Source organism: Oncorhynchus masou, chromosome 12 (genome assembly GCF_036934945.1).
Source record: "Oncorhynchus masou masou isolate Uvic2021 chromosome 12, UVic_Omas_1.1, whole genome shotgun sequence".
Classification (NCBI taxonomy): Eukaryota; Metazoa; Chordata; class Actinopteri; order Salmoniformes; family Salmonidae; genus Oncorhynchus; species Oncorhynchus masou.
In genome coordinates this window covers 85,108,804-85,132,013 of record NC_088223.1, presented here as the reverse complement: position 1 = coordinate 85,132,013, position 23,210 = coordinate 85,108,804, and the positions used below count along the sequence as shown (strand labels likewise).

General features: G+C 41.3%; 1 protein-coding gene across 3 annotated transcripts in view; it reads right to left on the bottom strand.

The window, feature by feature from the left end:
• Positions 1-8,779: 8,779 nt before the first annotated feature.
• LOC135550970 (gamma-aminobutyric acid receptor subunit gamma-2) overlaps positions 8,780-23,210 on the bottom strand; it is a 75,544-nt gene continuing 61,113 nt past the window's right edge. The window contains exons 9-10 of one of the 3 annotated variants that reach the window (XM_064982285.1): positions 16,325-16,348; positions 8,780-9,696 (exon numbers count right to left, since the gene is read on the bottom strand). In XM_064982285.1, coding sequence (XP_064838357.1) covers positions 9,415-9,696; positions 16,325-16,348 — 306 coding nt within the window. In that variant the 3' untranslated portion in view covers positions 8,780-9,414. The remainder of the gene's footprint in view (positions 9,697-16,324; positions 16,349-23,210) is intronic. The other 2 variants (XM_064982286.1, XM_064982287.1) reach the window with 2 other exon arrangements.

Sequence of the window (23,210 nt, the reverse complement as noted above, 5' to 3'; positions counted from 1 at the left end):
CATCATGGTATGGGTATGCTTGTCATCTGCAAGGACTAGGGAGTGTTTAGGATAAAAATATATTAAACAGAGCTAAGCATAGGCAAAATCCTAGAGGAAACCTAGTTCAGTCAGCTTTCCAACAGACACTCAGAGAGAAATTCTCCTTTCAGCAGGATAGTGACCTAAAGCACAAGGCCAAATATAAACTGACTTTGAATGTTCCTGAGTGACCTAGTTACGGGTTTGACTTAAATTAAAATAAAAATCTATGGTAAGACTTGAAAATGGCTGTCTAGCAATGATCAAGTAACTGCCTTAATGTTGCTGGACCCCAGAAAAAGCTGCTGCTTTGGCTAATGGGGATCCTTAATAAACCCCAGGAAAGAGTAGCTGCTGCCTAATGGGGATCATTAATAAACCCCAGGATGAGTAGCTGCTGCCTAATGGGGATCCTTAATAAACCCCAGGAAGAGTAGCTGCTGCCTTGGCTAATGGGGATCCTTAATAAACCCCAGGAAGAGTAGCTGCTGCCTAATGGGGATCATTAATAAACCCCAGGAAGAGTAGCTGCTGCTTTGGCTAATGGGGATCATTAATAAACCCCAGGAAGAGTAGCTGCTGCCTTGGCTAATGGGGATCCTTAATAAACCCCAGGAAGAGTAGCTGCTGCCTAATGGGGATCCTTAATAAACCCCAGGAAGAGTAGCTGCTGCCTAATGGGGATCCTTAATAAACCCCAGGAAGAGTAGCTGCTGCCTTGGCTAATGGGGATCCTTAATAAACCCCAGGAAGAGTAGCTGCTGCCTTGGCAAATGGGGATCCTTAATAAACCCCAGGAAGAGTAGCTGCTGCCTAATGGGGATCCTTAATAAAAACCCCAGGAAGAGTAGCTACTGCCTAATGGGGATCCTTAATAAACCCCAGGAAGAGTAGCTGCTGCCTAATGGGGATCCTTAATAAACCCCAGGAAGAGTAGCTACTGCCTAATGGGGATCCTTAATAAACCCCAGGAAGAGTAGCTACTGCCTAATGGGGATCCTTAATAAACCCCAGGAAGAGTAGCTGCTGCCTAATGGGGATCCTTAATAAACCCCAGGAAGAGTAGCTGCCTGGGGATCCTAATAAACCCCAGGAAGAGGATCATTAATAAACCCCAGGAAGAGTAGCTGCTGCCTAATGGGGATCCTTAATAAACCCCAGAAAGAGTAGCTGCTGCCTAATGGGGATCCTTAATAAACCCTAGGAAGAGTAGCTGCTGCCTTGGCTAATGGGGATCATTAATAAACCCCAGGAAGAGTAGCTGCTGCCTTGGCTAATGGGGATCATTAACAAACCCCAGGAAGAGTAGCTGCTGCCTTGGCTAATGGGGATCCTTAATAAACCCCAGGAAGAGTAGCTGCTGCCTAATGGGGATCCTTAATAAACCCCAGGAAGAGTAGCTGCTGCCTAATGGGGATCCTTAATAAACCTCAGGAAGAGTAGCTGATGCCTTGGCTAATGGGGATCATTAATAAACCCCAGGAAGAGTAGCTGCTGCCTTGGCGAATGGGGATCCTTAATAAACCCCAGGAAGAGTAGCTGCTGCCTAATGGGGATCCTTAATAAACCCCAGGAAGAGTAGCTACTGCCTAATGGGGATCCTTAATAAACCCCAGGAAGAGTAGCTGCTGCCTAATGGGGATCCTTAATAAACCCCAGGAAGAGTAGCTACTGCCTAATGGGGATCCTTAATAAACCCCAGGAAGAGTAGCTGCTGCCTTGGCTAATGGGGATCATTAATAAACCCCAGGAAGAGTAGCTGCTGCCTAATGGGGATCCTTAATAAACCCCAGGAAGAGTAGCTGCTGCCTTGGCTAATGGGGATCATTAATAAACCCCAGGAAGAGTAGTTGCTGCCTTGGCGAATGGGTATCCGTAATAAACTCCAGGAATAGTAGCTGCTGCCTTGGCTAATGGGGATCATTAATAAACCCCAGGAAGAGTAGCTGCTGCCTAATGGGAATCCTTAATAAACCCCAGGAAGAGTAGCTGCTGCCTTGGCTAATGGGGATCATTAATCAACCCCAGGAAGAGTAGCTGCTGCCTTGGCTAATGTGGATCCTTAGTAAAAAAAACAAATACAAATCAACAATCAATTTGACAGAGCTTGAAGAATTAAAAAAATATAGAATGTGCAAATTTGTTACAATCCAAGTGTGCAAAGCTCTTAGACTCATAGCTGTAATCGCATGTATTGCCTCAGGGGTGTGAATACTTATGTCAATTAGATATTTATGTATTTCATTTTCAATAAATCTGCAAAAATTTCTAAAAACATATGTTCACTTTGTCATTATGGGGTATTGTGTGTAGATGGCTAAGAAAAACATCTATATGATCCATTTTGAATTCCGGCTGTAACACAACAAAATGTAAAATAAGTCCAGGGATATAAATACTTTCTGCAGGCACTGTATGATCACACACAGGGTGCAAATCTCAAAAATATTTATTTGTGGTTTTGGTTTAAGTTTAGACATTGGTTAAAGCTTGTATTTCATGGCTGACATTTTGAAATGTCAATCGCTGTTTGAGTAGTTCAAAAGTTATTTAATGTCACTACTAATTATGTTTGGTGCCTTTTGATGCAGTAAGGTGATATCTTTAATATCTAAATAGCTTTTCAAACAGCATAAACATGTCAGTGAGACACTAAAGATATCTTATTAAATTAGCATAAAGTATCCCCTTAAAGGGATAGTAACCACTTCACATTATTAACGGGTCTTTAATGGACCAAAAGAGTCAGTAAAGAGTTGTATTTGTTTACGTAGCCACAGCTAAGCTTTGACTTTATAAAATGTAAAAGACAATTTAAAAAAACACAACAGCGCTCCAGCCGGAGACGCCACCACATACATTAAAAACATCAAGGATAACACAATAAAGCTCAGAAGCTTATTTCCATAGTGATACTTTTTAGTGGTACTTTTACATTGCTGATTGCAAAACTCTTGGACTAAAAAACATGCTAAATTGATCGCCCAACCACACTTGATCCATAAATCCAAATGTTGAGGTTATTGAATCTCCAGGTCCATAGAATATGTTTTAGGTAGCCTGTATGACTTTATGATGAGACATTTTGTTATTTGGATGAACTATCCCTTTAAATTTCACCATGTCTTGGAATGTGTCACAAATCCCTCTTTTTTTTATGTCCCTGGAATGACTTTGCCCTCCAACCACATAGCCTATGTGGGTTAGTAAAATCTTTGCAAAAAAAGCAAGTCCTATAGAATGACCTGTTCATGCCAACATTCCAGGGATATGCACATCCGATAATCCAGTTGTCAGTTAGTTAAGACAATTTGAAATGTTGTGGAGATGGGGTTTACAAACAGACAAGTTCTCAGGCATTCATTTCATGAAGGGGGGGGGGGTCTCCTTGTAGTTCCAGTTTTTCCTCAGAAGAGCTTGCACCTCTGTGGAAAAAAGGCTACTTTTGATCATGGGTTGTGTAATAACCATGGTGATTCGCTGCCATCTCTGCCCCAGCAGCTGCCACCCAACCCAGGGGATGAGGAGATGCCAAGTCAAAATCTGCCTGAGCCAGCCAGCCCAGCACGCTGCTGCCCTGAAACACATCAAACACTGGGCTACTGCCGATGTTCCCATCACATCACTGCACAGTCGACCACACCTCAACTCGCCAATCAAAAACTGATTCACAAGCCTCCAAGTATGTTGTCATCTGTTGTTTTACCTGTTTTTTGTCAGGGCACCAAGTGCTTTATCGTAGCTCAATCCAGATTGTCATCTGTTCTCCATGGTGATTATCATGATGGACTTCAGGTATTATATGGTCTATAACCCTCAAACTCAACTCTGGACCTCAAAACCAGTTTCACTGGATTTTTGGTCATTGTTCCCCTCCAATCAGGGACTGATTTAGACCTGGGACACCAGGTGTGTGCAATTAATTATCATGTAGAACAGAAAACCAGCAGGCTCCCGACCTCATAGTTTGAATACCCCTGGTTTATACAGCGTGAGAAACCGGCATCAAATGTTCCAGAGTGTCATGTTTTGATGCATAGTCACATTTCTTTGTGTTATACCATGCCATTGCTAGAATAACAGCAATGTTTATTAAATAGATGTATTGTAATGCTATGTACATAACGTGTTGATTTGACAAACAAGACACATTGATAAATGCAATCATTTTATTATAAAATTCACACAGCTGTGTGCAAATCCCTTATGAAAAGGATATTTTCAGTACATTTAGTGTATTATACAGACCCCAAGAATAATTCATCAATATCCTCAAGAAATATACAGAGATGGCAAACAACTAACATATCAATGGAATTTATAATATATTTATTTAGTTTTTTGGAACCCAGGTACCCAATACAGCAATGATGGTGTGGTATATTTTATTGTTTTTCCCAGTCTGACAAAATATATAACAATATAAATTATCTACATGTGATCTTCACATGGGTCTTATTTATAGTTTGCCCAAAATAAAATAACTCTGTCTTCCGTGATTGTTGAGTCTTCATCTAACATAAATGTGATGGTCGAATAGACGGAGGCAAGGCATGAGGCCAAATTAAGCTGATTAATACCACATGACTTAAATGTCAAATATATTAATCTTTGTGATTGACCTATATATTTTGTGCAAATACTGTATATTTTATGAAATCTTTGCAAGTACCAGCAGACTTCCAAAACCTTCAACAGTTTATACAACTGTATGTACCATACTGTAAATTAGCACAAGAAAATCAAGAAATCACAAAAATACAATATAATGTTTTTTTTGTGGTTATAGTAAAGTAATATTTAAATAGCTAATCAGATTTAATAATAATAATCAGATTTTGTATGCCATCCCCGTTCAATAACATGACCTCTCAAGCTCTAATGACTGGTTGGTCGCTAGGTATTTGTAAACCAAATAGAGTTGTTCCACTCTGGCTTGATACCTCAGTAACAGCTTCCTCAGTTTAAAACATCTCTACTTTATGACTGCACTCAGTCCTTCATATAAACAAACAAAACATGATGCCTTCTGCTAACTCATCCTCGTTTCATTGGTGAAACTTGACTGTATGAAAGTGTGCTGAAAGAAGGAGACATTTAGATAAAGCTAACTCATGGTTTAGTCCTTGTGCCTGGATATTTGTTCATAAGCAAGAGACCATGAGAAAATGTTAAAGATATGCAAATTAAAGTCACATTTTTGTCATATTTTCATGCTGTATGTGTCAATATTAAATTATATAAAAATGGTGATAAATATATTTTCTCTAAGAACACAAAACGGGTTTCTCTCGTTCACACATTATTTCCAAAAACTCCAGTGCAGCAAAACAGTTCATTTCGATTTAGAGATGATTGGATACTATGGGTTTCTGAAAGGATATATCACATTTGTGTCAAAGTTTGGCACTTAGTTGTTCTTCCATAACCTTTCATTCCTTTACATTTTAAAATAAGTAAACACTACACATTAAAGGCCCAGTGCAGTCTAAAATGTTTTGTTAAAAAAAAAATACATTTTCAGACTAGGAGGTTGGAATAATACTGTAAAATTGAGAAAATTATGATAATGCCCTTTTAGTGTAAGAGCTGTTTGAAAAGACCACCTGTAATTTCAGTTTTGGCCTGCCTGGTGACATCAGGTAGCCGAGCAGTTACGAGCGTTGTGCCAGCAACCAAAAGCTTGCTGATTCAAATCCCTGAGCTGACTAAGTGAAAAATCTGTCGATGTTCCCTTGAGCAAGGCAATTAACCCTAATTGCTCCTGTAAGTTGTTCTGGATAAGAGCGTCTCCTAAGTTAATAAAATGTAAATAAGAGAGTTCCAAACCTCTCTGCCATACACAGATAGTTTTGAGACCACTCCCAGAAGGTCCTAGCAAAATTCTTGCTTGAGAAATTGCTCTTCGCTAAGAAGCTATTTTTGTTCATTTTTGAAAAAACTATCACAGTAAGGTTCTTAATTGTTACCCAGAAATAGGCTGCATTGGACCTTAAGTAAACTATCAAGTGGCCCAAAAAATAAATTCCTTTCTTCTCAAGAAGTGCAAAAAACAACATACATGCTTAAGACACACCCTGTTACTGAGTGATAGCTTCGCAACAGGTACAATATATAGGACCACTAGTGAATGAAAGCGCTTCAGTTTCCACTTCATTCAACTAACATTAGTAGTACAGTTAATACAGAAACTCTGAAGATCACTCTCGAGTAGCACATCTGTTCAGTACCTCAGGAAGTAGCTAACATCACAGTAAAATGTCTGAAAATATATTTTTAATTGAGGCTGGTTAATAAGTAACTTTGCCACCTACCTTTTTAGCCATAACATTCAATGAACAGACTATAACTGGTCTTTAATAGACCACAACATGGAAAATAATACAACTACAACACGATAAGTTAATTTCTACATAGAACGAAAGTGTGTCTCGTTGTTGACAAATGACATTCTCCATCTCTGTTTTGTTAAGGGCCATCTAAATAGGGAAAATACAATTTCCTTGAAAAATACCCCACAATATCCCACAGGTTCAAGCATAATGTAATGATATAAATGAAAAGGGTTAAATGAAGGAAAGACAACAAACCAATAAGTTCCCCATTCAAAAATGTAAGGGTTTGTTAAGTGTTGGTTTCCTTTTGTGATCGACTATGTACATAATACCATGTGACTTACAATATGCATAATGACTTATTTATTTTGATTCAAGCACTGCTCTTTAACATCCTCGGGCTGCCTTTACCTAAGGTACTCATTTGGAAACGGTTGGCTATGATTTGGGTATATAAATATCCCTCAAGTTGCATTGTAAGACCTCTGTACCGTATGATGTGAAGCACATTAGTACTCAAAGCAGTTTGACTACTTATTTTGACGTTCACAATATGCTACACTATACAGTACATGAGTAATGTCGTACTGACACATTAATGATTTAATGATGCATCATAAACACTGGAAAAAACAACAACAAAACAAACCAAAATTAATTCCTGAACTTCTCCCAGATCTTTAAATATGTTTTCAGCGTCAGATCATTGTAATTTCCACAGTGTGTCTCTTCAAAGAGAGTAAGGCTTATGCATCTGGTCTGGTCTCAAGCAGATGCTTTCTTCTCCACGGAGCTGTCAAGTTCAGCAATATTCCTCCAGTTAAATAGTTTGTTTTTTGCCTTAAGTCCCCCTAAACCACCCATTGAGACAGATGGATCTGTTTTAATGCAGTGACTAAGCAATGCTGTTCAGTCTTATGGCAAATGGGGGTGTGTTTTCTGTCACTGAGAGTTTGGGCATTTTGATGGGTGTAGGCATTCAGAACTACAGCCGCTTCCAGTGTAGACACTCAACGTGCCAGCCGAATGAAGTAAAACACTGCTTGCTGTGTTTGTGTAATACTCACGTCTACCAAGTGGTTGTCGGGGAGAAAAAGGAGCAGAATATTTTTTGGATGATTTTGATGCCTATTTCTTATCCACACACTTCCCATAGGAGCCAGCACAGCCACACCTGTGTCAATTGAAGTGTTTGAAAAGGAAGATTAGGTTCTCAGAACACTATAAGTTCATAAAAGTTGATATAACGTTTTTTTGCCTGTGAGGTCTGTATTGATGCTGTCTTAATACATATTGGTGGAGATGAACATGAACTTAGAAGTCAACATCTGAAAGTATTTTTGTCTCATTTTCTACTTTTCCTCAAAAAAAGATGAATAATCAGCCATGTTCTTTTTTTGCATCCATAGCCAACAACAGAATACCTTAAAACGTGTTGAATTTTGGCCAGAAAGGTGCATGCAATAAATGTAAACCACTACATAATAACATATATACACAGTGTCTGTACAGTCGACCATAAACAGTCTTCTCTAGCGCTCTGACCACACATGAAAAAAAGTCACGTTCAACACTGCTAGTCATGTTTAACACTGCTAAAGTCATGTTTAACACTGCTAAAGTCATGTTTAACACTGCTAAAATCATGTTTAACCCTGCTAAAGTCATGTTTAACACTGCTAGTCATGTTTAACACTGCTAAAGTCATGTTTAACACTGCTAAAGTCATGTTTAACACTGCTAAAGTCATGTTTGACACTGCAAAAGTAATGTTTAACACTGCTAAAGTCATCTTTAACACTGCTAAATTAATGTTTAACACTGCTAAAGTCATGTTTGACACTGCTAGTCATGTTTAACACTGCTAAAGTCATGTTTAACACTGCTGAAGTCATGTTTGACACTGCAAAAGTAATGTTTAACACTGCTAAAGTCATGTTTAACACTGCTAAAGTCATGTGTAACACTGCTAAAGTCATGTTTGACACTGCAAAAGTAATGTTTAACACTGCTAAAGTCATGTTTAACACTGCTAAATTAATGTTTAACACTGCTAAAGTCATGTTTAACACTGCTAAAGTCATGTTTAACACTGCTAAAGTCACGTTCTATACTGCTAAAGTAATGTTTAACACTGCTAAAGTCATGTTTAACACTGCTAAAGTCACTTTCTACACTGCTAAAGTCATGTTTAACACTGCTAAAGTCATGTTTAACACTGCTAAAGTCATGTTTAACACTGCTAAAGTAATGTTTAACACTGCTAAAGTCACGTTCAACACTGCTAAAGTCATGTTTAACACTGCTAAAGTCACGTTCAACACTGCTAAAGTCATGTTTAACACTGCTAAAATCACGTTCAACACTGCTAAAGTCACGTTCTACACTGCTAAAGTCATGTTTAACACTGCTAAAGTCACTGCTAAAGTCACGTTTAACACTGCTAAAGTCATGTTTAACACTGCTAAAGTCATGTTTAACACTGCTAAAGTCATGTTTAACAGTTAGCTAAAAGAAACATATTAAAGTAAAATGTAAAATCATACTTACTGTTCAACCTATATAACTATTAAAGTGCTTTTTGTATTTTGGATGGATGAATATAGCGATAAATAAAAACATGTGAAAATAAGCTGATGTCATATCTGACATTTGTCTTCTGTAGCGCATGCGTAACTTGTTAATACAAAAAAACTGTGATCTAATATGCTGACTAAGGGCAGATACAAATAAAACATTGAAGCGGCCCTGATATTGAATAACTTCTACATAAACCAATACCTGACCAAGGGGAATCTGGGAAACGTAGTCATGCAGAATCACTATGGTGAGCTTAGGTTCTTGCTTACACAAAGCACAGTCGTAGTTCCACTATCAGACTCCAGATCCCTGCATGCCTATTGAGTTTGCTACAACTTTTGCTTTAAAATATATGAATGATCAAATAACGAAATAAAAGAGAAACAAAAATAAAAGGAAAACATTTCAGTGGGTCCCCTTCTTAAAAATGGTCTTGTTGGAGCAGAACGTATATTCTACGTCTGGCTACACGCTGGATCTAGAGATAGAGATAGGAGATCCAGTAAACCAGGTTAAAGAGACCGAAAGCGGTGGGGAAACCGATGCGAGCGTACGAGTCTATCTTGGCGACACGGATGTGCAACCGCCCGTGCCGCCAGGCCCCGGAGCGGCAGTCCTCGAAACAGCAGAAGAAGCTGGTGCAGTCCTTGCCGTCCAGGCACTCGTAGCCATACTCCTCATCCCGCTCCTGCATGTGGGTGGCGTTGTTCATCTGGATGGCGGTGGCTGAGCGAGGGCGTATGTCCACCGTAGGGGTCTGCTTTTAACAGAGAGAGCACAGTTAGCAACTGGAGTCTTAGAGGTTAAACATGGGGGACCTAATGTAGTCTCTATCTTAGTACACAAAATATAATTTTTAACTTCACTTGGAAATTGAATATTTTTAAGTTTCATTTCAGTAACACACAAATAAGCCATCAGTGGTACCTGTATTTGATTAGAGTGGCTTAAAGCTGACAATGGACTATTCCCTTAGGAACACACAATGCAACTTACACCTATGGGTGAAGCCAAAAGTACAAAGTATCTGGCTTCTGTAGGAAACATTGTGTATTGGGCTTTATTTAGTCGAAATATGATGCTAGTGCTGGGCAACCTATTTTAAGCTCTGTTTTGCACGTCATGGGAAAACACGAGGAGTATCATGGTTATCATTAGTCCCAAACCTAAACACAGTCCCTTTTTGCATAATGATTCAATCAAATGACATAATTATTGTTCTGTATGTGGATGCGATTGCATGGATTTCAGAGGGGGAACATTTGAATTTATTCTAAATGGATAATGATGTAAGCTGTACGATAAGAAAGACTGTTGAGCAGGGACTCACTGTTCCTCCATTTCCTATCCCTAAATGGGTTAAATCAACCTCCTTTAAAGCCTGCTCACCACTTGAGAGCACAGCCTTTCATTTCTGACAATTCCTAAAATAGTCCTTTGCTCCATCAGTCAAAGGAGGCACAATTAGCATTTTCATGGGCTTTTATCTCAAAATGGCAAGCCACCTTTGCACATATGTCTTCTCTCGTGATGAACTATAAGACTGAGTTTCTGCTGACCCAGCATAATATTTTGTGCATGATTCATTTAGAAATATAATGACGCAGTTACATACAGTATTGTATTGTTCCACTTCAAATAAACTGAATGGAATCGCTACTAATTGAACAGAGCCCAAAGCCTTTAACCTCTTACCCCTAACCTCTAGTCCCTAACCTCTAGCCCTAGCCTCTAACCCCTAGCCTCTAATCTCTAGTCCCTAGCCTCTAACCCCAAGCCCCTAACATTTTGGCCCTATCCCATAGCCTCTAACCCCTACTCCCTAACCCCTAGCCTCTAACCCCTAGCCCCTAACCCATAGGCACCAACCCCTAACCTCTAGGCCCTATCCCATAGCCTCTAACCCCTACTCCCTAACCCCTAGCCTCTAACCCCTAGCCCCTAACCATAGGCACCAACCCCTGACCTCTAGGCCCTATCCCATATTCCCTAACCCCTACTCCCTAACCCCTATCCTCAAACCCCTAGCCCCTAACCCATCGGGACCAACCCCTGACCTCTAGGCCCTATCCCATATCCTCTAACCCCTACTCCCTAACCCCTAGCCTCTAATCCCTAGCCCCTAACCCATAGGCACCAACCCCTAACCCCTAGCCTCTAACCCCTAGTCCCTAACCCATAGGCACCAACCCCTAACCTCTAGGCCCTATCCCATAGCCTCTAACCCCTACTCCCTAACCCCTAGCCCCTAACCCATAGGCACCAACCCCTAACCTCTAGGCCCTATCCCATAGGCTCTAACCCCTACTCCCTAGCCTCTAACCCATAGGCACCAACCCCTAACCTCTAGGCCCTATCCCATATCCTCTAACCCCTACTCCCTAACCCCTAGCCTCTAACCCTTAGCCCCTAACCCATAGGCACCAACCCCTAACCTCTAGGCCCTATCCCATATCCTCTAACCCCTACTCCCTAACCCCTAGCCTCTAACCCCTAGCCCCTGACCTCTAGGCCCTATCCCATAGCCTCTAACCCCTACTCCCTAACCCCTAGCCTCTAACCCCTGACCTCTAGGCCCTATCCCATAGCCTCTAAACCCTAGCCCCTAACCCATAGGCACCAACCCCTGACCTCTAGGCCCTATCCCATAGCCTCTAACCCCTAGCCTCTAACCCATAGGCACCAACCCCTAACCCCTACTCCCTAACCCCTAGCCTCTAACCCCTAGCCCCTAACCCATAGGCACCAACCCCTAACCTCTAGGCCCTATCCCATATCCTTTAGCCTCTTGGAGTTCTTTATTGTAGCTAATGGATGTCATGCCAGTGCTATGTATAGGTAATCATACTGCTTTCCTAATGTCCTCATAAAATGAACCAATGAACCCCTAACCTCTAGGCCCTATCCCATATCCTCTAACCCCTACTCCCTAACCCCTAGCCTCTAACCCCTAGCCCCTAACCCATAGGCACCAACCCCTAACCTCTAGGCCCTATCCCATATCCTCTAACCCCTACTCCCTAACCCCTAGCCTCTAACCCCTAGCCCCTGACCTCTAGGCCCTATCCCATAGCCTCTAACCCCTACTCCCTAACCCCTAGCCCCTGACCTCTAGGCCCTATCCCATAGCCTCTAACCCCTACTCCCTAACCCCTAGCCTCTAACCCCTGACCTCTAGGCCCTATCCCATAGCCTCTAAACCCTAGCCCCTAACCCATAGGCACCAACCCCTGACCTCTAGGCCCTATCCCATAGCCTCTAACCCCTAGCCTCTAACCCATAGGCACCAACCCCTAACCCCTACTCCCTAACCCCTAGCCTCTAACCCCTAACCCATAGGCACCAACCCCTAACCTCTAGGCCCTATCCCATATCCTTTAGCCTCTTGGAGTTCTTTATTGTAGCTAATGGATGTCATGCCAGTGCTATGTATAGGTAATCATACTGCTTTCCTAATGTCCTCATAAAATGAACCATATGTGTGTCAAGCACCATCAAACGCCATAAGCTTTGGGGTTAAATTGTTTAAAGGCATGTGTCATTATAAAATATCAAAACACTGATTTGACTGTAGCTCCTTCTCTGCAGCTCAAATTTGCCCAGCACTAGAATACAAGGATGCTTGTCGTTCCTTTGAAAACGATGCATAACCACATGTAACGATTGGTTGGTTCCACATTATACTCTGATTGATTGACCAGGGGATTTGCAGCTAGGTCGAAAATATACAGGTTAATACAACCTAATAATTCCATGTGCAGCGTTTGAAAATAAACACATTCAATGGACCAGCTCTGTGGCTGATTCTACAGGAATAGGATTGAAAATGTCACCAATGGTCGAGAAATCAAGTAATAAAGTGGCTGCAGATCATTTTTGATACTTTTTTAAAGAATATAATGACAGTAAAACAGTTATGCTGTGTTTGGTGAATAGTTAGCTAAAATGGGAAACTTTTTGTACTGCTAACATTTGCTTCCAGTCACTTTCACTCGTTAATTCTGTAGAATCAGTAATGGCGCTGGTCCAATGAATTTGTTAATTTTCCAACGCTTCCGTGTGGAATTATTACATTGTTTTAACCTTTTATCATCAACCTAGATTTGCACCAGGAAGCAGCATCGGGTCATGTGAATCGGTTCTCAAAGGGGGGGTTGCACGGGAGAAGAAAGCGTGTAGTGGAAGCTAGCTCAAGCAGAAGAGCAAACCCAGATCCTGCAGTGTGGCCTGGGTTTGCAAACAAAAGTGGCATAACCAGCTTTAACCGGATGAAGTAGACAACCTCTCAAAATGAATAATTGACGGAAACACTAAGGGCTTTATTCAATCCGCACCGTGGAAGTTCAGCTTTACAGGTTGAATATAGGCCTTAGTCTCCTACTCTGGATAACTACCACTATAATCAAAGCTTAGTGTCAGCTGTAGTTCATTTTTTGTCCATTATTTAAAATAGCTATAAAAATGGCCTCACTTTAAACGGCTGGTTCAAATGTTTACCATACTGACAGTATCCTCTGACTAATGGTATTTAAATTCAGTCAAATTACCCCATTAAGAAATGTTACACTTCCATATAATAGATTCAGGGTGATTCTGTTTTTTAAAGCACACCATCTTCTTTACTTGAGTGTTAAATATACAGGTAACTGCCAAAATAAAGGAAACACCAACATAAAGCGTCTTAAGAGGGCACTGGGCCACCACAAGCAGGAACAGCTTCAATTGACCTTGGCATAGATTTTACAAGTGTCTGGAACTCTATTGGAGGGATTCACAACATTCTTCCACGAAAAATTCCATTATTTGGTGTTTTGTTGATGGTGGTGGAAAACGCTGTCTCAGGCGCCGCTCCTGAATCTCCCATGAGTTCCAAATGGGTTGAGATCTGGTGACTGAGACGGTCATGGCATATGCTTTACATCGTTTTCATGCTCATCAAACCATTCAGTGACCTCTCGTGCCCTGTGGATGGGGCATTGTCATCCTATGGGGGCATGGCCATAGTAGCAGCATTGCCCCGCATTTTATACATGACCCTAAACATGATGGGATGCTAATTGCTTAATTAACTCAGAAACCACACCTGTGTGGAAGCACCTGCTTTCAATATACTTTGTATGCCTCATTAAGTGTTTCCATTATTTTGGCAGTTACCTGTAGCTCTTCAGTAGCACCCTGTGCACTGTGAGTGTTTTAGAGATTACTGAGGCTAAATCTACTCTGCTGCATGTGGAGCCATTAAAATGATCACTACTAATTAGGCTTAACACAGTGTAGGGGTTGTCTATTTCAGTCTGTTAAGGCTCTGCTGATTCTATAGGAAGCATCAGGTTAAAAGCCCCACAAACACACGGGAAGCTTAGCTTGACAGGGGAAATAGAGCTGCCACTGCTTTACTGTTAAAATTGCACAGTGTAAAAAATAAAATAAGTCAGAATGAAACCATTTTGTACCATCTTTTTACTAGCTGTGGACGTGTGTGTGCAGAATGTTGTCATTACACAAGTATGTCTGGCTGCCTCTGCACAGTGAGCGTTTGTGTGCTGGTGAGAGAGCAGAATGTTGTCATTACACAAGTATGTCTGGCTGCCTCTGCACAGTGAGCGTTTGTGTGCTGGTGAGAGAGCAGAATGTTGTCATTACACAAGTATGTCTGGCTGCCTCTGCACAGTGAGCGTTTGTGTGGTGGTGAGAGAGCAGAATGTTGTCATTACACAAGTATGTCTGGCTGCCTCTGCACAGTGAGCGTTTGTGTGGTGGTGAGAGAGAGAGCAGAATGTTGTCATTACACAAGTATGTCTGGCTGCCTCTGCACAGTGAGCGTTTGTGTGGTGGTGAGAGAGCAGAATGTTGTCATTACACAAGTATGTCTGGCTGCCTCTGCACAGTGAGCGTTTGTGTGGTGGTGAGAGAGCAGAATGTTGTCATTACACAAGTATGTCTGGCTGCCTCTGCACAGTGAGCGTTTGTGTGGTGGTGAGAGAGCAGAATGTTGTCATTACACAAGTATGTCTGGCTGCCTCTGCACAGTGAGCGTTTGTGTGGTGGTGAGAGAGCAGAATGTTGTCATTACACAAGTATGTCTGGCTGCCTCTGCACAGTGAGCGTTTGTGTGGTGGTGAGAGAGCAGAATGTTGTCATTACACAAGTATGTCTGGCTGCCTCTGCACAGTGAGCGTTTGTGTGGTGGTGAGAGAGCAGAATGTTGTCATTACACAAGTATGTCTGGCTGCCTCTGCACAGTGAGCGTTTGTGTGGTGGTGAGAGAGCAGAATGTTGTCATTACACAAGTATGTCTGGCTGCCTCTGCACAGTGAGCGTTTGTGTGGTGGTGAGAGAGCAGAATGTTGTCATTACACAAGTATGTCTGGCTGCCTCTGCACAGTGAGCGTTTGTGTGCTGGTGAGAGAGCAGAATGTTGTCATTACACAAGTATGTCTGGCTGCCTCTGCACAGTGAGCGTGTGTGTGGTGGTGAGAGAGCAGAATGTTGTCATTACACAAGTATGTCTGGCTGCCTCTGCACAGTGAGCGTGTGTGTGGTGGTGAGAGAGCAGAATGTTGTCATTACACAAGTATGTCTGGCTGCCTCTGCACAGTGAGCGTTTGTGTGGTGGTGAGAGAGCAGAATGTTGTCATTACACAAGTATGTCTGGCTGCCTCTGCACAGTGAGCGTGTGTGTGTGGTGGTGAGAGAGCAGAATGTTGTCATTACACAAGTATGTCTGGCTGCCTCTGCACAGTGAGCGTTTGTGTGGTGGTGAGAGAGCAGAATGTTGTCATTACACAAGTATGTCTGGCTGCCTCTGCACAGTGAGCGTTTGTGTGGTGGTGAGAGAGCAGAATGTTGTCATTACACAAGTATGTCTGGCTGCCTCTGCACAGTGAGCGTTTGTCTGGTGGTGAGAGAGCAGAATGTTGTCATTACACAAGTATGTCTGGCTGCCTCTGCACAGTGAGCGTTTGTCTGGTGGTGAGAGAGCAGAATGTTGTCATTACACAAGTATGTCTGGCTGCCTCTGCACAGTGAGCGTTTGTGTGGTGGTGAGAGAGCAGAATGTTGTCATTACACAAGTATGTCTGGCTGCCTCTGCACAGTGAGCGTTTGTCTGGTGGTGAGAGAGCAGAATGTTGTCATTACACAAGTATGTCTGGCTGCCTCTGCACAGTGAGCGTTTGTGTGGTGGTGAGAGAGCAGAATGTTGTCATTACACAAGTATGTCTGGCTGCCTCTGCACAGTGAGCCTTTGTGTGGTGGCATTCTGAGGTAAAGGTAAAGAAATGGTCTCTAAAACAGACATGTAGCAGTGAGGTACACTAGCTGGGGACAGAGACACATGCAGCAGACACATGCAGTCAATAGATGACACTCAGACACAGGCAATATACCTTTGAGGAAAATAGCCGCAGGAGCTTTTGTCCCAACAGGAAACAAAGAATATGTAGAATTAAAAGAGAACAACACAAAAAAGAACAAATGTAAAAAGACAAACAGAGAGAATGTCTAAAGTAAATAACACCGTAGAAGTAGGAAGGGAACAACATACTGTCGAGACACACATACAGGAGGAAGATGCAGGACTGGATACATCAAATTGTGGACCAGGTTGATCCCCAGTCAATTTTACATTTAGAGATGTGCTATATCCATGAAACATACTTGACATCCATGATTTAGGGATGATATTGATCCTAGTTGGGCTCAGAGCTGACCCGTTACACCAAGACAAGACAATGGCATTTTTAAGCTCAGTTAAAGGCATTTTTATCTGAAAAACACATTGAACATGGATTTGTAGTACATTAAACTCTCAAACTACTGTATCTTCAAAAAGGATTTTTAGTCCTAATGGAATAACTCATCAGTTCCAGTATGCTTACATTTAACAGATTGATTATAAATACACTGTCGTTGTCTACATACAATTATTGGAACAATTACTGTACCATCATAACATTTCATAACATTGAAATAGGACATCATTATTTACGTATTCATTTTTTAATTTTCAGAAAATGGTTAAATCCTTAAACCTAAAACCCATCAAAAATGAAAACGGGTAGACCCTTACAAAAAACACTTGAGAAATGAAAATGGTCAGACCCTTACATCCAAAACCCATGAGAAATTAAAATGGTTAGACCCTTACACCCAAAACCTATGAAAATTGTTAGACCCTTATTAAACCCAAAACCCATAACACATTAAAACGGTCAGACCCTTGGAACCAAAACCTATGAGAAATGAAAATGATTAGACCTTTAGAACAAAACCCCATGAGAAATGAAAATGGTTAGACCCTTACACCCAAAACCTATGAGAAATGAAAATGGTTAGACCCTTAGAACAAAAACCCATGAGAAATGAAAATGGTTTGACCCTTACACCCAAAACCTATGAGAAATGAAAATGGTTAGACCATTACACCACAAAAACCCATGAGAAATGAAAATGGTTTGACCCTTACAACATAAAACCTATGATAACTTAAAATGGATAAACCATAACACTCAAAACCTACGAGAAATAAAAATGGTTAGACAATTACCCCCAAAACCTGTGAGAAATGAAAATCGTTAGACCCTTAACACAAAATCCACAAGAAATGAAAATGGTTAGGCCTTTACACCCAAAACCTATGAGAAATGAAAATGGGTAGACCCAAAGATCCAAAACCTATGAGAAACAAAAATGGTTAGACCCTTCCACTCAAAACCTATGATAAATGAAAATGGTTAGAGCCTTCTGTTTTTGTTCTATGAGAAATTAAAACAGATAGACCATTACACCCAAAACCTATGAGAAATGAAAATGGTTAGACCCTTACACTATAAAAAACCTATGAGAAATGAAAATGGATATACCATTACACCCAAAACCTACGAGAAATGAAAATGGTTCGGCCCTTACACCCAAAAGCCATAATAAATGAAACTGGTTCGGCCCTTACACCCAAAAGCCATAATAAATAAAAATGGTTAGGCCCTTACACCCAAAAGCCATAATAAATGAAAATGGTTAGGCCCTTACACCCAAAAGCCATAATAAATTAAACTGGTTCGGCCCTTCCTTACACCCAAAAGCCATAATAAATGAAAATGGTTAGGCCCTTACACCCAAAAGCCATAATAAATTAAACTGGTTCGGCCCTTACACCCAAAAGCCATAATAAATGAAACTGGTTCGGCCCTTACACCCAAAAGCCATAATAAATAAAAATGGTTAGGCCCTTACACCCAAAAGCCATAATAAATGAAAATGGTTAGGCCCTTACACCCAAAAGCCATAATAAATTAAACTGGTTCGGCCCTTCCTTACACCCAAAAGCCATAATAAATGAAACTGGTTAGGCCCTTACACCCAAAAGCCATAATAAATTAAAACTGGTTCGGCCCTTACACCCAAAAGCCATAATAAATGAAACTGGTTCGGCCCTTACACCCAAAAGCCATAATAAATGAAACTGGTTCGGCCCTTACACCCAAAAGCCATAATAAATGAAACTGGTTCGGCCCTTACACCCAAAAGCCATAATAAATGAAACTGGTTCGGCCCTTACACCCAAAAGCCATAATAAATGAAACTGGTTAGGCCCTTACACCCAAAAGCCATAATAAATGAAACTGGTTAGGCCCTTACACCCAAAAGCCATAATAAATGAAACTGGTTAGGCCCTTCCTCCACCCAAAAGCCATAATAAATGAAAATGGTTAGGCCCTTACACCCAAAAGCCATAATAAATGAAACTGGTTAGGCCCTTACACCCAAAAAATGTAAGCCATAATAAATGAAACTGGTTAGGCCCTTACACCCAAAAGCCATAATAAATGAAAATGGTTAGGCCCTTACACCCAAAAGCCATAATAAATGAAAATGGTTAGGCCCTTACACCCAAAAGCCATAATAAATGAAAATGGTTAGGCCCTTACACCCAAAAGCCATAATAAATTAAAATGGTTAGGCCCTTACACCCAAAAGCCATAATAAATGAAAATGGTTAGGCCCTTACACCCAAAAGCCATAAAATAAATGAAAATGGTTAGGCCCTTACACCCAAAAGCCATAATAAATTAAAATGGTTAGGCCCTTACACCCAAAAGCCATAATAAATGAAAATGGTTAGAACCTTATACCCAAAAGCCATAATAAATGAAAATGGTTAGGCCCTTACACCCAAAAGCCATAATAAATGAAAATGGTTAGGCCCTTACACCCAAAAGCCATAATAAATGAAAATGGTTAGGCCCTTACACCCAAAAGCCATAATAAATGAAAATGGTTAGGCCCTTACACCCAAAAGCCATAATAAATGAAAATGGTTAGGCCCTTACACCCAAAAGCCATAATAAATGAAAATGGTTAGGCCCTTACACCCAAAAGCCATAATAAATGAAACTGGTTAGACCCTTACACCCAAAACCATAATAAATGAAACTGGTTAGACCCTTAACCCAAAACATAATAAATGAAACTGGTTCATACACCCAAAAGCCATAATAAATTAAACTGGTTTGACCCTTACAACATAAAAGCCATAATAAATTAAAATGGTTCGGCCCTTACACCCAAAAGCCATAATAAATGAAACTGGTTCGGCCCTTACACCCAAAAGCCATAATAAATTAAAATGGTTAGACCCTTACACCCAAAAGCCATAATAAATGAAACTGGTTCGAGACCCAAAAGCCATAATAAATTAAAATGGTTCGACCCTTAACACAAAAGCCATAATAAATGAAACTGGTTCGGCCCTTACACCCAAAACCATAATAAATGAAAATGGTTAGGCCCTTACACCCAAAAGCCATAATAAATGAAACTGGTTAAACAAAAAGCCATAATAAATGAAAATGGTTAGGCCCTTACACCCAAAAGCCATAATAAATGAAAATGGTTAGGCCCTTACACCCAAAAGCCATAATAAATTAAACTGTTCTTACACCAATGACTTAAATGTAAATGTAAAAGCCATAATAAATGAAAATGGTAAAACCATAATAAATGAAAATGGTTAGGCCATTACACCCAAAAGCCATAATAAATGAAAATGGTTAGGCCCTTACACCCAAAAAACCATAATAAATGAAAATGGTTAGGCCCTTACACCCAAAAGCCATAATAAATGAAAATGGTTAGGCCCTTACACCCAAAAGCCATAATAAATGAAAATGGTTAGGCCCTTACACCCAAAAGCCATAATAAATGAAAATGGTTAGGCCCTTACACCCAAAAGCCATAATAAATGAAAATGGTTAGGCCCTTACACCCAAAAGCCATAATAAATGAAAATGGTTAGGCCCTTCCTAATAAACCCAAAAGCCATAATAAATGAAAATGGTTAGGCCCTTACACCCAAAAGCCATAATAAATTAAAATGGTTAGGCCCTTACACCCAAAAGCCATAATAAATTAAAATGGTTAGGCCCCTTACACCCAAAAGCCATAATAAATTAAAATGGTTAGGCCCTTACACCCAAAAGCCATAATAAATTAAACTGGTTAGGCCCTTCCTTACACCCAAAAGCCATAATAAATTAAACTGGTTCGGCCCTTACACCCAAAAGCCATAATAAATGAAACTGGTTCGGCCCTTCCTTACACCCAAAAGCCATAATAAATGAAACTGGTTCGGCCCTTACACCCAAAAGCCATAATAAATGAAACTGGTTCGGCCCTTCCTTACACCCAAAAGCCATAATAAATTAAACTGGTTCGGCCCTTACACCCAAAAGCCATAATAAATGAAACTGGTTCGGCCCTTACACCCAAAAGCCATAATAAATTAAAATGGTTCGGCCCTTACACCCAAAAGCCATAATAAATGAAACTGGTTCGGCCCTTACACCCAAAAGCCATAATAAATGAAAATGGTTAGGCCCTTACACCCAAAAGCCATAATAAATGAAACTGGTTCGGCCCTTACACCCAAAAGCCATAATAAATGAAAATGGTTAGGCCCTTACACCCAAAAGCCATAATAAATGAAAATGGTTAGGCCCTTACACCCAAAAGCCATAATAAATTAAACTGGTTCGGCCCTTACACCAATGACTTAAATGTAAATGTAAAAGCCATAATAAATGAAACTGGTTAGGCCCTTACACCCAAAAGCCATAATAAATGAAAATGGTTAGGCCCTTACACCCAAAAGCCATAATAAATGAAAATGGTTAGGCCCTTACACCCAAAAGCCATAATAAATGAAAATGGTTAGGCCCTTACACCCAAAAGCCATAATAAATGAAAATGGTTAGGCCCTTACACCCAAAAGCCATAATAAATTAAAATGGTTAGGCCCTTACACCCAAAAGCCATAATAAATGAAAATGGTTAGGCCCTTACACCCAAAAGCCATAGTAAATGAAAATGGTTAGGCCCTTACACCCAAAAGCCATAATAAATTAAAATGGTTAGGCCCTTACACCCAAAAGCCATAATAAATGAAAATGGTTAGAACCTTATACCCAAAAGCCATAATAAATGAAAATGGTTAGGCCCTTACAGCCAAAAGCCATAATAAATTAAAATGGTTAGGCCCTTACACCCAAAAGCCATAATAAATTAAAATGGTTAGGCCCTTACACCCAAAAGCCATAATAAATTAAAATGGTTAGGCCCTTACACCCAAAAGCCATAATAAATTAAAATGGTTAGGCCCTTACACCCAAAAGCCATAATAAATTAAAATGGTTAGGCCCTTACACCCAAAAGCCATAATAAATTAAAATGGTTAGGCCCTTACAGCCAAAAGCCATAATAAATTAAAATGGTTAGGCCCTTCCACTCAAAACCTATGAGAAATGAAAATAGTTAGACCCTTCCACTCAAAACCTATGAGAAATGAAAATAGTTAGACCCTTCCACTCAAAACCTATGAGAAATGAAAATAGTTAGACCCTTCCACTCAAAACCTATGAGAAATGAAAATAGTTAGACCCTTCCACTCAAAACCTATGAGAAATGAAAATGGTTAGACCCTTACACTATAAAAAACCTATGAGAAATGAAAATGGATATACCATTACACCCAAAACCTACAATAAATGAAACTGGTTAGATCCTTACATCACAAAAACCTATGAGAAATTAAAATGGAAGGACCATTATACATAAAACCTACGAGAAATGAATCTGGTTAGACCCTTACAACTCACAAAACCTATGAGTGTCACGCTCTGACCTTAGAGAGCTGTTGTATTTCTCTATTTGGTGAGGTCAGGGTGTGAGGTGGGGTGGGTATTCTATGTTTTGTATTACTTTGGTTTTGGCCGAGTGTGGTTCCCAATCAGACGCAGCTGTCTATCGTTGTCTCTGATTGGGAATCATACGTAGGTTGCCTGTTTTCCCACCTATGTTGTGGGATCTTGTTTTTTGTTAGCTCTGTGAAGCCGGCAGAACGTGACCTTCATTTTTCCTTTTCTTGTTTTTGTTTGGTGTTCTGAGTATTAAAGATCATGAACACTTACCACGCTGCACCTTGGTCTACTTCTTCAGACGAACGTCGCAGAAGATCCCACCACAAAAGGACCAAGCAGCGTTTTCTGGAGGAGTGGACATGGGAGGAGATACTGGAAGGCAAGGGACCGTGGGCACAGGCTGGAGAATATCGCCGTCCTAAGGAGGAGCTGGCATGAGTTGGCATGACTGACACACGGGGAGATTGGCGGAGTCAGCTTATAGACCTGAGCTAACTCCCCGTGCTTACCGCGGGGAGCGAGTGACCGGGCAGGCACCGTGTTATGCAGTAATGCGCATGGTGTCGCCAGGGCGCGTGCACAGCCCGGTGCGCTCGGAGCCAGCTCTCAGCAAGTGCCACACTAGAGTGGGCATCCAGTCAGGGCAGAGTGTGCCAGCTCAGCGCTCTTGGTCTCCGGTGCGCCGTTTCGGCCCAGGGTATCCTGCGCCAGCTCTGCGCACTGTGTCTCCGGTGTGCTGTGACAGCTCAGTGTGTCCTGTGCCTGCGCTCCGCACTTGCCGGGCTAAAGTGGGCATTCAGCCTGGAAGAGTGGTGCCAAGGATAGGCACCAGATCTACAGTGCTCCCCCACAGCCCGGTTCATCCTGTGCCTGCTCCATGGGTCTCCAGTCCGGAACCTCCGGCGACAGTCCCCAGCCTGGCGCCTCCGGTGACGGTCCCCAGTCCGGGGCCTGCAGTGAGGGTCCCCAGTCCGGGGCCTGCGGCGAGGGTCCCCATTCCGGGGCCTGCGGCGAGGGTCCCCAGTCCGGGGCCTGCGGCGAGGGTCCCCAGTCCGGGGCCTGCAGCGAGGGTCCCCAG